Source organism: Notothenia rossii (genome assembly GCF_949606895.1).
Source record: "Notothenia rossii genome assembly, chromosome: 5".
NCBI classification, from domain to species: Eukaryota; Metazoa; Chordata; class Actinopteri; order Perciformes; family Nototheniidae; genus Notothenia; species Notothenia rossii.
In genome coordinates this window covers 64,227,134-64,242,753 of record NC_136903.1, presented here as the reverse complement: position 1 = coordinate 64,242,753, position 15,620 = coordinate 64,227,134, and the positions used below count along the sequence as shown (strand labels likewise).

The window sequence follows — 15,620 nt, the reverse complement described above, 5'->3', positions numbered from 1 at the left end:
GAGCAGATGTGCTACATGCAAATTCCAGGGATTGTTTATGTTGGGATATGTAAAAAGGATGAACTGTTTGGTAACAACAGGATGAAGTAGGTGAAGGCCTTCTAGTTATTGTGTTTGTTCCGAATGAGCATCAATTCAGGCCGGACCATTTCAGTTACGTCCCTTGGCTGATGTCATTTTAACATGGACTGAAGTATGTCTTTCCCCTTTTTCTCGCCGCTAGCTCTTTTGCTCTTCCAACAAAGCTAATAACTCAATAAAACAAAATATCTTTGTGTGCAACTGTACAAAAAAGAAAACAATAGCCCACACTGGTCTTTGCGAAATTACAAACTATTGACATGGATTTTGTGGTTTGTGGAGCTTTTCTCCTCGCCGATTCCTGTTTTGGAATTGTTAAAATGCAGAAAAGCAGCTTTCGGATTAAAGTCTTTCCCTGGAGCTGTTTGAGTCAAAATCCTCATCCCACATCCCTGTGGTGGACACCTCGGTTCAGCCCAATCTGCCCCGAGGGACTGAAGGACCACAGCAGTCTAGAAGTCGGATCATTGCAACATATCGTATGCTTTTGTGTTATTAAAACAACCATCATCTGGCACCATGTTAGACAATCACAACTACTTTTTTATATAAAATAGACCCTATTAGGGATTAAACTATAAAGTCTCCTGGGGTTATTTCATGATGGTGTTTTTCTCCCCCCAACCCACTCCCACTGCCTTAAACACCTCACTCCATAACATAGTGACATCACTATGTAACACCACCACTTCCATTAGCTAGCGCTCCAATACATTGATTGTGATGATAGCATAAGGGGCCTGACTTCTCTAAGCGATTGACCAATCACAACAGAGCCAGCCAGCTAACCAGAGGGTGAAAAGAGGTGCTGCAGCACAGGCAGTATGAGAAAAATAGAGAACTTTTTGAACATCAAAGCATGAAAACCTGTCACAGTAGAGGCACAATATAACACCATAAAATTAGCATAATAGGCCCCTTTTAAGAATGTTTGGATGTACATCCATTTAATAACATAATAAAACATTTGATTTGTATGGAAAACTCTATCATTAAGAATTGTGGTAAATAAAAACCTAATATTTAATTATTCAAAGATAATTAAAGCTCAAAGTGCCTCCAGTACTGAGGATTGTATGGAGCATCATCATATCCCCTAAGGAGCCATACTTTTTGGGGATTGTTTGAAGCTTTACTGAGTTGCTGCAAAATAATTTTCTCCGATTTCCTCTTCGGCGGAGTCGCATACATAAACGTATCTGGGTTATATCTCCTCCGTCTGCAGATTTGCCGGCTCGGCTTAGATTTAAACCCTAACCTCTGCAAGCATCAGAAAACTCTTCAAGCCCCTGAAGTGCCTATTTTTGAATTAGCTTATGGTGTGTATATGAGTGTATTATAGTCCCCAATCTTTCCCAGTGCAGATGGTTTAATGCTTGATAAACTGAAATCTCACTTTTGTAGCTTTACTGCACTGGAAAATCTTTATAGATGTAAAACCCACAATCCTTTGCAGCTGGGGAAACAGGGCAGGCTGCCAGCATGCTAAAAGTACATGCAAATGTGGGCCTCTCCCTTTAAGATGGCTCGATGTGCTGCTCATAAATGGACGGCAGTCGGAGAGAGTAAAGCAGTGGCAGCCTGTTTGGGAGGACCAGCTGGTTCGGGCCCTTTGGGAGAGTCTGCGCTCTGGGGAAACCGACTTTTTACAACGTAAAGGAAAAGGGATTTACGAGCCCTGACCTGTTCTCGCTACCTCCCCCCCATCTTCCCCAAATCATAGCGTTGCTCTCTGTACCAGAACGTCTAATCATATCAGAAGAACCACATGGTTGTAAACACATTTGGATGTAAGAAAGATATATGAAAGACTTGTTCTTTCTCAGAAGCAAATGAGTCATGTGGCAGCAAAAGTGTTTCCTTTTTTTCTTTTACTGCATCTGACACTCAAAAGTGTCACATCATGAGGTGGTGTTGTCGTGTTGTTAAAAAAAAGAACTCAGCTGCAGGAAATAAAAGCTACTATTTTTATTGTGGTAATTTTCCCATACATCAGAATTACAATCAGAAACAGGTTTATTGCCTAGTAGGTTAACATATACGAGGAAGATAGATTGTAAGAAAAGGGCCAACAAATAAAACTATTATAAGAAAAATATTTACATGTAATATAGATATACCCCCCCAAAAAAACATATGCAGTATATTATCACAACATATTGGTAAAAAGGAAATAGTACTAAATACATGCTCTTTCAGCAGATTTAAGAGTGACTGTGCCTGTCTTTAGTTCCTAGAGAACCTAAAGACCTCTCCATTCCTGGAAGTCTGTCCAATAAGGGTGTTTCGGACATGGGCACCCATGACTGACCTCGCTCTGCTGCCATCCATCCGCATTGGTCTCCCTTCAGCAGCCTTGCTTAATGAATGTGCCCATCATGTTCCTTACAGTACTTATTAATGAGGCTAAACAGTACAACTGCAGCCAAACAAGGACATGGTCAAAAAGAGTGGAGAGTGGAAAAGCCCACCAAAGGAGTGTAGCATAATAAAAGATAAGAGACGTAAATTAATGAGACGGATGAAAGCCTCACTTCTGCCTGCGTTTTAGCAGAAGCATGCCCCATTAAATGGGCTTGGATTCAAATGAGTGGAAATACCCCTGTAAACTCCATCTTTAATTGATTAGGGAAGTAGCTAGGTGTTCAAACACAGCACTAAAACATCTATTGGAGATGTTTGAGCCAAACAGAGCCTTTTGTGTTCTGTGTTGTTGGGCCAAGGCCAGAGCGTCATGCTAGAAAAGACTCCAAAGCAGTCTTTCATATCAGACCCCGGGCTAGATAATGATGTGGGGTCTGAAACCTAATTCTTTGACAACAGCTGAGGCCTACCATCCTCTTACAATTAAGCAATGTGATGTACAACCTTGTAAGTTTCAAATGGACATACAGGCCCCTCTACTGGCCCCAGCGTATTAACCTCTTTATTGTCTCTTTGAGCTGTTAGCATATTTGGATAGACTGGAGATTTATTAATTATTTCAACACAATCTTTTCATAATCAAACAGATGGTTGAGAGGGAAAATCAAACACCCTGTATGTCACACAGATAATCATCCAGTGATGCACGTGGAGCTTTGGCTTTGACATGATAAATGATGTCTGCGACCCCTCTGCCCGCTCTCCCACTCCTCTGTGGTCTATGGCAAACTGTTCGAGACATATTCATCAAGGCCATTTACTTTTCCAATTCAGCCATCTAATTTAATTATATCAACTTACAATCCCTGTCGTTGTCATTATAACCGCTTCATTAGCTTTAAGGACATGAATAGAGCATTCATTGAGGGTAAAAACCTACAAATAAAGTATCCAATGACAGTGCGGCTCACCCACTTTGAAGAATTTATCTGACTTGACATAGTTATTGAAAAGTTGGTTTCCAGTACATAAATAACTTTCTTAAATCTTTGTTTTTTGTTACATTTCTAATTGTATGTAATGGCTTGCAATCCACATGATTTGAACATAATGATTGTAACAACAAAGCAAATGGCTTGAAACAACTAAAACATACATTTAGAGGCATAAATCAGTGAGTCATGTTGACACAATGGAAACCAACTGTTTACTCGACCCTGTGAATTATAGATTAAGTCGGGGGGAAAAGATTGTAGGTACACTTAGAAATGTGGAGTACAATGGAGACTTGTAGATTTGGAGTACATAAATTAGATGTAAGAAAATGGTTTTCATATGTGGATCGTTGCTGTAGGCCGTACTGCAGTGAAACGCAGACTTGGCGTACCGCTACATTCCTCCGTCAATTGGTGGAATGTCAGCGTAGCTTACAATTCATGTTCTGAATTACCTTGAAATACACAACACAGCTGGATTGCCATTTTCCCTACATCTGAGTGTTTTCACTCTTCATATATTTTTTAGGGTATTTACTTTGCATTAAAAATCATTTTATTTCACCCCAGTTTGTTTTCTGTTACACCAAACTCTTATCGGTTTCTCAGACATGGCGACTGCCACCCCGCTGTCTGGAAGTTGTTCTTACGCAGAAGAAAACCGCAGTGTTCTCCTCCAACAGCTTTTTATGTTGGCATGTGTCCATCCTCTGTACATGAATACATGAGCTGCCTTTGTTTCTCTGCCTCTGTATCAGGTTACTGGGCATGGCTGCGCCGTGTGTTTAATGGAAATGCTATGCAGGAAAAGGCCATGTGGCAGTCTTAAATATATGTACATCCGTAATGGGATACTCGTGAGTTCCTCTTAGAGTAACTGTTTGCCTTATTAGGCTGTCGTCTTGTGACTGCAAACAAACTGAAGAGTACAGAGGGATGGAAGACATTCTTGAGACTTGTGTCCTGACTGGATACTGTATACATTATTGTACCTCCGGCTCCAGGAAAGCAGGATGATATATGTGAGCTGCAGAGTCACAGGCCATCGTGGTGTAAAGTGCTTTGCTGAGATGAAATACAGAACATCTATTTATCATCTGCTGGCAGCGGCACATTAGGACATGCTCGGTTCCTTGACCATCAGAGTTTATATGAGACATCACAATTTGATGCCTCGGATGGATGACTCTGTGTGGGTCAGAGGGCATGTGAGTAAGAGCTGATTAGCTGATGAAGATTTGGTTTAGTTTAATGTGCCTAAATAATGTTAAATAAAACACGAGATGAATATCCAAACAGTTGATTGAATTCAATAAAAATGGCAAACTTTATTAAAAAAGATAACATATACTGTACTTAAAATGTATTTGAATACCAGGCATCATACAGTAGTCAAATGATTTTTCAGGTATTTTTTAGAGATTCTCAAACATACTTTTTATCATTGGCTCTACTCACTGTGGTCCTTTAAACACATGCTGTTTGCCAGGATACTCAGTTTCAAGTGTTTCTTTACATTAAAAACAACACAATAAATATTATCTAGAAACCACACACACAGCTGCAGAATCTCTCATTATGGAGGCGTGGAGGTTGTAATTTCCCAGTCAGCGGAGTTTCCTCAGAGAACGTGTGCCGGTGGAAAGACGTCTCTCTTTATGGCCGGGACTCAGGGGAGCCACTGTGCTGCAGGCTGAGGGCTGGATGTGTGTGTGCAGCACAGGCCTGTAGGGGATGAGCGTGGGGCTTGGTGTCCATAAATCTCGCCCGGCACCCCCTCCCTCTCTGACTCCCCAGCCAACCCTTCCCTTTCACACACACACAGAGGCTCAGACTCAGAGGCCTGCAGGCCTTGCCAGGCTCCCCCAGACAAAGCTTTTTATCTTCAGCCTCTCTTAGCTTTACACTGACCCACGGCACCCTGAACTAATCTTAATGGTTGTTGGAGGATGTGAGGTGATCACGCTCCCTTGACCTTATGGTTGTACTTGAAAGAATGTATAACGCTTTAAGTCACTGGGTTATTCAAGACTGGGCCACCCATGATGTAACACGTCATTGAGTCGTGTGTTTACTGAAAGAAAGTATATGATTACAATTAGCAACAGGGCAATTTGTAATGGTTTCAATGCAAAAAAAAGTAATGAAAGTGTTGAATATATATAAAAATAATGTTTTGTTTTGGGGGTTTTTTGTGAATATTTTTTTCTTTAAGATTGAAATAGTATTTACAATAAACGTACCACACACCATAGTTCAACTGTCCACCGTGACCACTGCTCAGTACACTCCGAGGTAATGCATTGGCTTCGTATCTTGGTATCTAAACCAGAGGTATAACCATATTTAAAACCATTGTTAAAACTTAACCATTGGTAAAACCAATGTTTTTAGATAATTTAATTTCCATTTATATGTGGTTTTATCTTTTTTTGAAATAGCCTATTTGTTCTTTGTTATCTCAGTATTCTTTAAAAATCAACCTGCAGCGAACTAAAGCTAGATTTGTAAAGTCATCTATCTCCATCTTTCAACGTGTCCCGAATTCATACGCAGAAATAAATGTAAGGTGATGATGAAGTAGTTCTCGCAAAGACCAACCCAAATAAGGCAAGTTTCTAGGTTTCTAAATGCTGATTTATTGATTAGCAAAGTTTTGGCAATTATTAAAAACACATTTGATTTATAGTATGAAAAACCTCTGCTACGTTAATGAACTCTGTAAATCACAGATTCAATTGGGAATAACGACTGAAGTTACACGTGGACTACATGGGTGGATCACTGCTGTAGGCCTTGGAAAACCTATTTAAGCTGTTCTCTAGCAGTTGTATCACCTGTGACTCACGCTATTTGTTTGTATTCATTTATGTGCCATACAAATGGGTTTCCTGCATGTAATGCACGGTGGTCCAATGATTTTAAAATGATTTACTTGAAGAACATAGCCTGTTATCAGCCGTTTGACAAGCGTAAATGAATCACATGAAAATCACCGTTGACACTGGGAAGTCCCGGGAGGCTGCTTATGTGGTTTAGCCGGTGTTGTAACTTGCCAACATGCAGTGCATGTCTCGTCGTGAGACTCTCTAAAAGGCGGGCTGCAGTACATTACATGGGTTTTATGGCATTACGTATTACACCTTTGCAGTACCCGGTGTTTGGCTGCGAGATTAAAGATGCTGTAAAACTCAGTATGCGTGACTGTCAAGCATGTACTTACTTATTTGACTCATCCTTAACACACTGTCTTTGTCTCCTCGCAGCTCCATCCACAGTATCCATCATGCACCAGGTCAGCCGCACTGTGGACAGCATCACCCTCTCCTGGTCCCAGCCTGACCAGCCCAATGGAGTCATCCTGGACTACGAGCTCCTGTGTTATGAAAAGGTATCGCATCCTTCCTCCAAGCCTTCACTGATCCTTTTGTCCCTATCCAACTAAATCAATTCCACCCTAATGGTAAAAATGAATCTTTTATTTATAGAGGTGGGAAATAACTAAGTACATTTACTCAAGTACTTTTGAGGTATTGGACTTTTATGCTACTTCATACTTTTACTGCACTACATTTAAAAGTAAATTAATGTTATTTAACTCTTCTACATTTATTTAACATCCTTAGCTCCTTTTAACCAAATGCATTTCTAAAAAATAAACTAGTTGACTTAGTCTATAATTCACAAAAGATTCAAATTATTCAAATATTTTACGAAAAAATCAAACGGTAAAAGGCTACTTGATGCAACAATATTATTTAAAATTGTCACATATATGAAAATAATTATACACGCAAATAAAGGACATTTAAACTTTTTTAACTTTAAGTACATTTTTCTGATAATAATATTGTACTTTTACTAAAGAAAGATTTTGAATTCAGGACTTTTACTTGCAATTAAGTATTTTGACGATAATGTTTTGGTAAACTCACATATACTGTACTTTTTCCACAACTGTTATTTATTTAAATTCAGAATACCCCCTCAGGATCTTCAGCACGTCCTACGAGGCGTACAGTCAGAGCTTCTGAACGTTGCTTAGAACTTCTGCTCATTCTCTTCCAATTATAATCACGGTCAGTCACTGGAAAAGGAAACGGCTCTCAGCCCCTCAGTAGGGCCGCTGGGGATTGATGTGCAGAGACTTGCGGTTGAAACAATGATGCGCTGACTGCTGTAAAAATAGTATTCGAGGGGCAAGCTCCATACTTTCTCACAAGAACAGTCACAAATGTGCTGTTTTGATTCAATGCAAAATGATCACTTAAATACATGCAGCCCTTTCACAGACATAGACAATCACGCATGTATACGCAGCGTTTGTCTAGCTTTCTTCCACACGCTGAGCCGTTCTACATTTGAATATAATTCCCCTTTTCTGACACTGCTGGAGAGAGCTGTCAAAACAATTGTCCCGGCCCCTGCTGTGGCTCAGAAGTGTGCAGAGAGCAGCGGGTTGAAGGCAGCAGCTAAAGGAGTCTCACTCTCCGCTCTCAGACCTGTCAGCATCGAGGAGAGGGGGACCGCAGTGAGATTCAGCTCTGATCATCAGAATGCATGACTCAGAAAGGCCCGTCTGACCTGAAACTGCCACCATATTTACCTTCTTATTTGCAACTGCTGGATGTGCTCCTCTTTCAGTCCTGCTGCTTTATCTAACATTCTTTTTCTGCTATCAAATCATGTGATTTGCTCTATTGTGGTCAATGTGGTAATTCATCGGAGTAGCCCTGATTTTTCTCTACCATCCCTGCTCTCAGTATTTTAGTTACAGTCTCAGTGTAGGATTTTTTTTTTGCTTAGTAATAAACCATTTACAATTGTATTTGCCTATACATGGCTTATTTATGTATTTTTTTAAATTTAAATTGTATTTAGTCCAGGAAAGATATACACATCTCAGGACACTATGTTGATACGACAATACTAGCTTGTATACCAGCAATATATAAAAATAAATATATTACAAATAAAAGTCAAAACAGAGGTGATAAGATCCCTTCAACATTTCAAATAAAGAATTTGACAGTTCAATACTTCCAAGAACCAAGAACACACATGACATGCAAAACATTTTAATTATTCCATATAATTCAATTCCAATTGTGTTTTGTGTCACCTTGTAATGATTTAATGGCGCTATTTCTTTCAAAAGAATTGTCCCCAAAAAAATTGCTGAGCTTAGTGATACTGTTGTATCATGTATCCCAGATCCAACCCATATACTTTATATAAACATCATACCCTATCATATCCTTTATTCTTGTGACCTTTCACAATAACCAGCTGTAAATATTTACCATGTTGCTTTTTCTTCTCCTAGGACCAATCAGAGGTTAATGCTACCGCCATCAGGAGCCAGACCAACACAGTGGTGATCCGCGGCCTGAAGCCAGGAAGCATCTACGTGTTCCAGGTCCGGGCGCGCACCGTGGCCGGCTTTGGACGCTACAGTGGCAAACTGTACTTCCAGACCATGACTGAGGGTGAGAATTCAGCTAATGCTCCTAAAAGCACGCAGAGCTGTCGTCGCCTCTCATGCGTTGCCCATCGAGCCACCATGATATGGATGCAGACAGCTGCGGGGACGAAGGGAGTCATGTTGTGGAGTAAACAGTTCAAATACCCCAAAACCAGATCAGTATGGCATGGAATGTATTATGTCCTTCTCAGCAATAGAAAACATCCCACATGTTATACTGTCATTATTTTGTTATTCATATTCCAGCATTCATGATTTCTTTCCTCGATGTGGTACACGAAAGCCATATTTTTATGCCAAAGATAGCTTTTGCCATTTTTCATCCTAAGCCTTTGAGTCAAGGATGAGGTCGGAGTTGTCTTATCTCTGAAGAGAAACGACTGGGAGAATATTGAGTAAACATCATCGTGCAGGCTAATGTTGGAGTCAGGCCTGGGTTTTTCCCTCTGAACATCTCATTTCCTTCAGCCTGCAGCGCCCAGGGCCATCATTACCCCGAGCCTTCATACCAACATCTGATGCTGCCACACACAGATCCCAGCGCTAGAGATATATATATAAACTGAGTAAACTGAAGAATAAATGAATTTAGCTTTTACCTTTTTTTAAAGGGAAGTATATTAGTTTAAAGTTATTCTTTAAATGGATTCTGTGTCCCATCCAAAAGTTGTTTCCTGCTCCAAGAAGACACTTATAACTCTTGTTTAAGGTCACAATATCCTTTTGTTTTAATACAGCTCTGAAAACATTTAACAGGAGGGAAAAAGATTAAACATTTAATGTTTGCACTATAAACATTATTTTCAAACCCTAATTTCTGTATCAATTGGATTTTTATGTTACAGATATTCCAAGTGAACACTTATCTGTTCCGTTATTTATTTTGTAATACTTTACCAGTGGTACCTCAAATGAATGAATGCTGTATTTCAGAGTTTTAAACAATTCAAATGTGAAAGGCCTTTGATGAAACTGCAATGGTTTACAGAGTTCTCCCTCTCTGGTTAAAGTTATGGGTAACACTTTACTCTTAATTGCTAATATTAAGCATTTATAGGTGTATATATACGCTTTTCATAAATAGGTACACATTAAAATGCAGTAATGTTTTGTCAAATACCAAACATCTTCCTCTTGGCACATTACTAGAGGCTGCTGTGGTAACAAATGTAAAACATCGTTTTTGTCATAGAAAATGTGTTTTTATAGGAGAATGTTGACAAATACTGAAGATGAAGTAACACTGTTGACACATAATAGAGCTTTATTTCTCCATGTATTTAATGTTCAGACAGTATTGATGTAGTAGACGATAATACTTTTTGGTTTCTAATAGACAATATTCATGCTATCCAGAAGCAAAAAGAAAAATGTGAGGATTTACTAATAATTGTATCTGGCTAAAAACTGGGAAGTTGTGTCATTTCCAGTGCTCCAGAGAAGGGCCTGGCTCTGCTCTGTGGGCTCGTTCAGTGTCTGGATCCTGCTCTTGGCTCCGTGATCCGTCTGGGTCGCACCCAAACATGCTCTCTCTCCTTACTTCACACGCTTTCTGCCAGATGATTTGTCCATATCTGCGGCATCTGAGCACATTCAGCTTTTGGAAAAAATCTTCCATGCAGTCAGTCAAGATGCCAAGATAATCGCTGGTTCACCCGGCCATATGTCCGTCTGTCACCCATCGCCCGCTCCATATGCAACGGCTCAGATGCTCACCCATATGTTACAGCTTCTGAATGTGTGTGTGTGCTTGGCACTCTGTTTATGTATGGGTTTCTTCTTTTTTACAGAGGAATACAACACCAGTATTCAGGAGAAGCTACCTCTCATCATCGGCTCGGCAGCTGCGGGCTTGGTCTTCCTCATCGCTGTGGTCGTCATCATCATCGTCTGCAACCGGTGAGTCAGTCGAGTCTCAGTCTCTTTAAACAAGCATGCTGTGAACCAACAAAATAGCTACACAGGCTGGTGGAGTGGAATATTTGTTCCTTTTTTGTGGTTTAACTTCTATTCAAGGTTGCATGAAGTCTGTTAGCTTGTTAGCAGACAGTATTAACCTGCTTCTATGGAATAAGGTCTGTAGGTCTATTTATATATGTCTTCTGGAAATTGCTCTAAGAATTGTGTGTAAGTTCATTCAGAGCAAAGAAAGAACGAGTCAAATTCCTTGTATGTACTCACTCTCAATGTGAGTTGTTCAGATAAAACCATCTGGTTTCCAAGATATTAATTCTTAATAGATTCCAGTCTTTCAGCAGCAGAAATAACACATATAGGTCAACATCGCTGACATTACATTTCTGTAGGTGATCCAGCTCAGCGAGAATCAAATGGTTGTGACTCTGCCAAGGTTAGGGTTTCAGTTCCCGCTGGGGCCACTCATATTAAAACTGCAGCTTAGCTCCTGCTCACTGTTTTGATTCACAGACAAAATTGAACAAGATGAATTTCTGACTATATCTTCCTAGTAGATATACCGCAGTATACTTCTTTCTTGGATAATGACAGACTAATGGCAAAGGATAACATATATGACATTCTTTATTAATCCCCTAGCGGAAATTCAGTTTTTCACATTGTGCATTGCATTTTTGGTTATTGTGGGAACATCGCCTGGACAAAATGGAAGAGTGAGAGTTTTGCAAACTGTTGGACAGTTCTAATGCACTGTGATGGCCCATCACGGGACTTAACAGAGATATTTGAATATGTCCTTGTCAAACTTCTCGCCAGTTAAAACTTAGCTGACAAATTGGTAATGAAGTTAAAGAACATACACCAATGTGTTGAAGCTAGTGTTGAATAATAGTTCCCCTTATAATGGGGTGAACAAGGCTAGGGACTGATGTGGCACTAAAAGCTGAATGGATTGGAAAAACACTCAATTTGAAAAGTGTGTTGACAAAATGATGTAAACATTTTATTGTGGAGCCTACCTTGTGATTGATGGCTTGCTAACACTGTTTTGTTGGTCAATGGAGCTTTCAGTGTTTTCTTCTTCCAACGATAATCAGAATAAGGTTTATTGCCAAGTAGTTGTACACATATAAGGAATTTGCGTGTGTGTACAGTATGGCGCATACATAGACACAAATTACTCAGAATTGAATAAAAGAATGCAGTAATGGAGTGTATGTGAAGTGGAGAGCTGTGCAGATGATAAAAAAAAAAAGGTAACCTTGAAGAGGAAAGTATACAGAGGGATGTGCAGGGTTCACAGTATTATAAATAACTAGATATTGATGAGCATGAATGCATGTTTATGTGGTTTTTCTAACATTTCGGTCACCTTTTGAAGGCTGTATAAAAAACCACTGCTGATATTTTGTATGAATCTATGATATGGACCAATAATTGGAACAAATCTGCCCAGAAGAGGTGGAGGAAATCAAATAAATATTTGTGTAGTGTAGCTGGCAGCTGTTTCCACTGTAGCAAACAAACAAATGCCTCCCTGGCTCTGCCTGTGATCTCTGTCAGTGTATCTTTAGTGCAGGTACACCTGGGGGTGTTTGATCTGTGTTCCTGCCCCTCCCTGCTCTCTCTTTTTGAACCGGAGCTAGAGTTCTTTGTCTTTCCCCCAGGAGGCGTGGCTTTGAACGAGGTGATTCAGAATACACGGACAAACTGCAGCACTACACCAGCGGCCACAGTGAGTAAACCCCCATCAGCACCGCACACACCTGTCTCCATGACTACCAACTCACACAGTCATCACCATGGCTGTCATTCAGCCCCTCCGCTGCCTCACACACCTGTCTCCATGGCTACCACCTTGCATGCTGGTGTCCTTGGCTACGGCCCAACCACGGCACAGCTTCATTTGCCCCCCCTCCTTGCGAGTAATCCTGTCTGTTGTTTGACTCCGCTCGCTCGGAGCCCGGATTTAACCACATCAAAAAACAAGTTTCAAGTGTGTGTTCTGTGGCTCATCACGTTTCATAGTTAACCAAATCCATTGTGGTGGAAATAGGTCAGTCTTCACTCATGTTAACGCCATTAGCATGCTAATGCCACATGCGTCATTTTCCATTGTTGGGAAAATTCTAAAGACTGTGTGAATGAATGGGATATCTCAATGATTTCCTGGGTTCATATGGTACAGTAGCAGAGAGCTTAAATGACAGTATTACAGAAATAAATCTGGAAGAGAAGTAATTTCCTCTTGACTTTTTCTAAGATATTAAAGCTAATCCATCGTTCTTCTGCATGGATGGAAAAACGCAGATCTCTTTAATTCCTCTAGTTTATGACCCCATTTTAATTTGTTTATTTGATTGTGTAATCATCTCCCTGCTTCTTCTTGTTTATGCTAATTCCACTCTAAAGGTAACACAATATAATCTGATCACTCGTTGCCAAGAAGTCCAGTCTGTGCTTCAGAGAAATATGGGCCAGTATGACATGGTATTTCACAGCTATTAACAGAAGCCAATGCGAGCCTCCTGTCCTCTCACCAGTCAACAGTTCATGCCCCTGTTTTTTGTGGTCTTTGCCATTAAAGGAGGGTGGTCTGTTGAACACTGCTTCAGCTTGGGAAGAGATTGTGAGGTTTTAGTGATGGGGGATTTTTCCTGGTCATATCCTCACCATCTGTTCATCTCTGCAGCACTTTTTTTTCAGCTTAGTGTGCCAGGGTGTTAGGCGGTGTGCATGTTCTTCTAGCTCTCCACCAGCCAATGCATGAATTCAGCATCCATTCAAATAGCCTCAGGCCTGATGTGGAGGTGAGAGCCGAATAATCGGATTTAAAACTCAGGCCACTTAAGTCCCTGCACACTTAAAGGCCACCTTAAGCCAATTTACCTGGCATCAGGTCTTAAGAGGGCCAATTTATTTCTTGGAGTGGAGCTGAGAGGTGCTGATATAGGGCCCCGGTTTCTCGCCTGAGTGTTAATGGCACTATGACTCACAGGAGATGAGGATGCCTTATCACAGCAAAGAAGACGGGCAGTAACTTGTCCTTGCTGACTGAATCGCTATACAAAGTAGCCACGAGACACTAGTCTTAACCACCATTTGTAACTACACCACCTCCTCCATCTCTTAACCTTCATCACCCTAATGTCTTCCAGGAAATGTAATGAGTGAATGCAAGAGGAACTGTTAATGTGCCTGGATACATGTGACTGTAAAAGTAGTCTAAGGATGACCAGAAACCAAATATTATAGAGGCTCTTTCTTTTTCCAAGTGACTCCAGGAATGAAGATATATATTGATCCGTTTACATATGAGGACCCCAACGAGGCTGTGAGGGAGTTTGCCAAGGAGATTGATATATCCTGTGTAAAGATTGAACAGGTCATCGGAGCAGGTAATGGAAAGATCTGACTGAAACGTGAATGGAATATCACACTTTCAATATTCAATATGTTGGAAAATGTATTAGTTATTACACCCATGATAAACCATTATTACACCATTATATGCCTATGTTACACTGTTATTAGACCAAAATCAAACTCATGTAGCAGCACCATATTACACCCCTACTACACTGTCAACACACCCATATTACATATTTATACACCCATGTTGAATCCATGTTACACTATTATTACACCTATATAACACTGTTATTAGACCCATATTACATCCATGTAACACCATTAATAGCCATAGTACACCGTACAATACACATACAGTTATTACATACATTTTACACATGAGCAACACCTATCAAATACATATATCCCATAGGAAACAGAAACCATTTAAGGGATAAAATAACTTGATTTCTAAATAAGATTGCCCTGAGTTTAATAGAACCATTGCTTTTTTTCTCATGCTATTTCTTCACAGGAGAGTTTGGAGAGGTTTGCAGCGGTAACTTGAAGCTCCCGACTAAAAGAGAGATGTTTGTGGCCATAAAAACTCTGAAGACTGGCTACACTGAAAAGCAGAGGCGAGACTTCCTGAGCGAGGCCAGCATCATGGGCCAGTTCGACCATCCAAACATCATCCACCTGGAGGGCGTGGTCACCAAGAGCAGTCCTGTCATGATCATCACTGAGTTCATGGAGAACGGCTCTCTGGACTCCTTCCTCAGAGTAAGCAACTACTATTTTTGATTGTTTGTGTTGTCTTCATGTATCTCACCAAACAACAGCATCTGGTGTTGAAGCATCTAGTATGAAGCTAACACGTACAATTGCTAATTCTTAAATGGCCTCTTAAGGATGTTTCCAAAAGCCCATGTTAAATTGGCCAACTTCACAGCAGACATCAACGGTTTACAGCATCGGAGTTATGGCAAATTTTCCCTTTATGACAACCCTCAACCATTGAAATGATTTAAGGCAAGGCTGCCATCTCACCAGTTTTGAATTAGCCAAGAGTTGGGAGAAGTTTGCATTGCTAAGATTGTGATGGGTGGAGCAACCCACATTCAGCTTTACAACGGTTCTTCAGAAATCAATGGGTGATGTCAGCGAACTGCATTCAAGTTTTTATACGGTCTGTCTTACGTAAGATATACAATTTATATTTAAAAAAACGTTAGTAATTACAGGCATGTGGTCTATACAATATAAATCAAAATGTTATTATGCCAGGAATAAACTTAAATTGATTCGTCTTATAGAAAATGTCTGATAATATAAGTTAGTGAAGTGGCTTTTTTCTGCTAGGTCAGACAGGAAACAGAGAAATTCCAGTCACATTTATTAAAATATCACACTTGTATTTATTATGT

At 40.2% G+C, this 15,620-nt stretch overlaps 1 protein-coding gene across 4 annotated transcripts in view; it reads left to right on the top strand.

Moving 5' to 3' along the window:
• ephb2b (eph receptor B2b) overlaps positions 1-15,620 on the top strand; it is a 131,002-nt gene that overhangs the window by 100,111 nt on the left and 15,271 nt on the right. Inside the window, exons 6-11 of one of the 4 annotated variants that reach the window (XM_079680942.1) lie at positions 6,707-6,831; positions 8,767-8,929; positions 10,716-10,824; positions 12,513-12,577; positions 14,127-14,240; positions 14,729-14,976. In XM_079680942.1, the coding sequence (XP_079537068.1) occupies positions 6,707-6,831; positions 8,767-8,929; positions 10,716-10,824; positions 12,513-12,577; positions 14,127-14,240; positions 14,729-14,976 (824 nt within the window). Of the gene's footprint in view, positions 1-6,706; positions 6,832-8,766; positions 8,930-10,715; positions 10,825-12,509; positions 12,578-14,117; positions 14,241-14,728; positions 14,977-15,620 lie in introns of all 4 variants that reach the window. The other 3 variants (XM_079680940.1, XM_079680941.1, XM_079680939.1) reach the window with 3 other exon arrangements.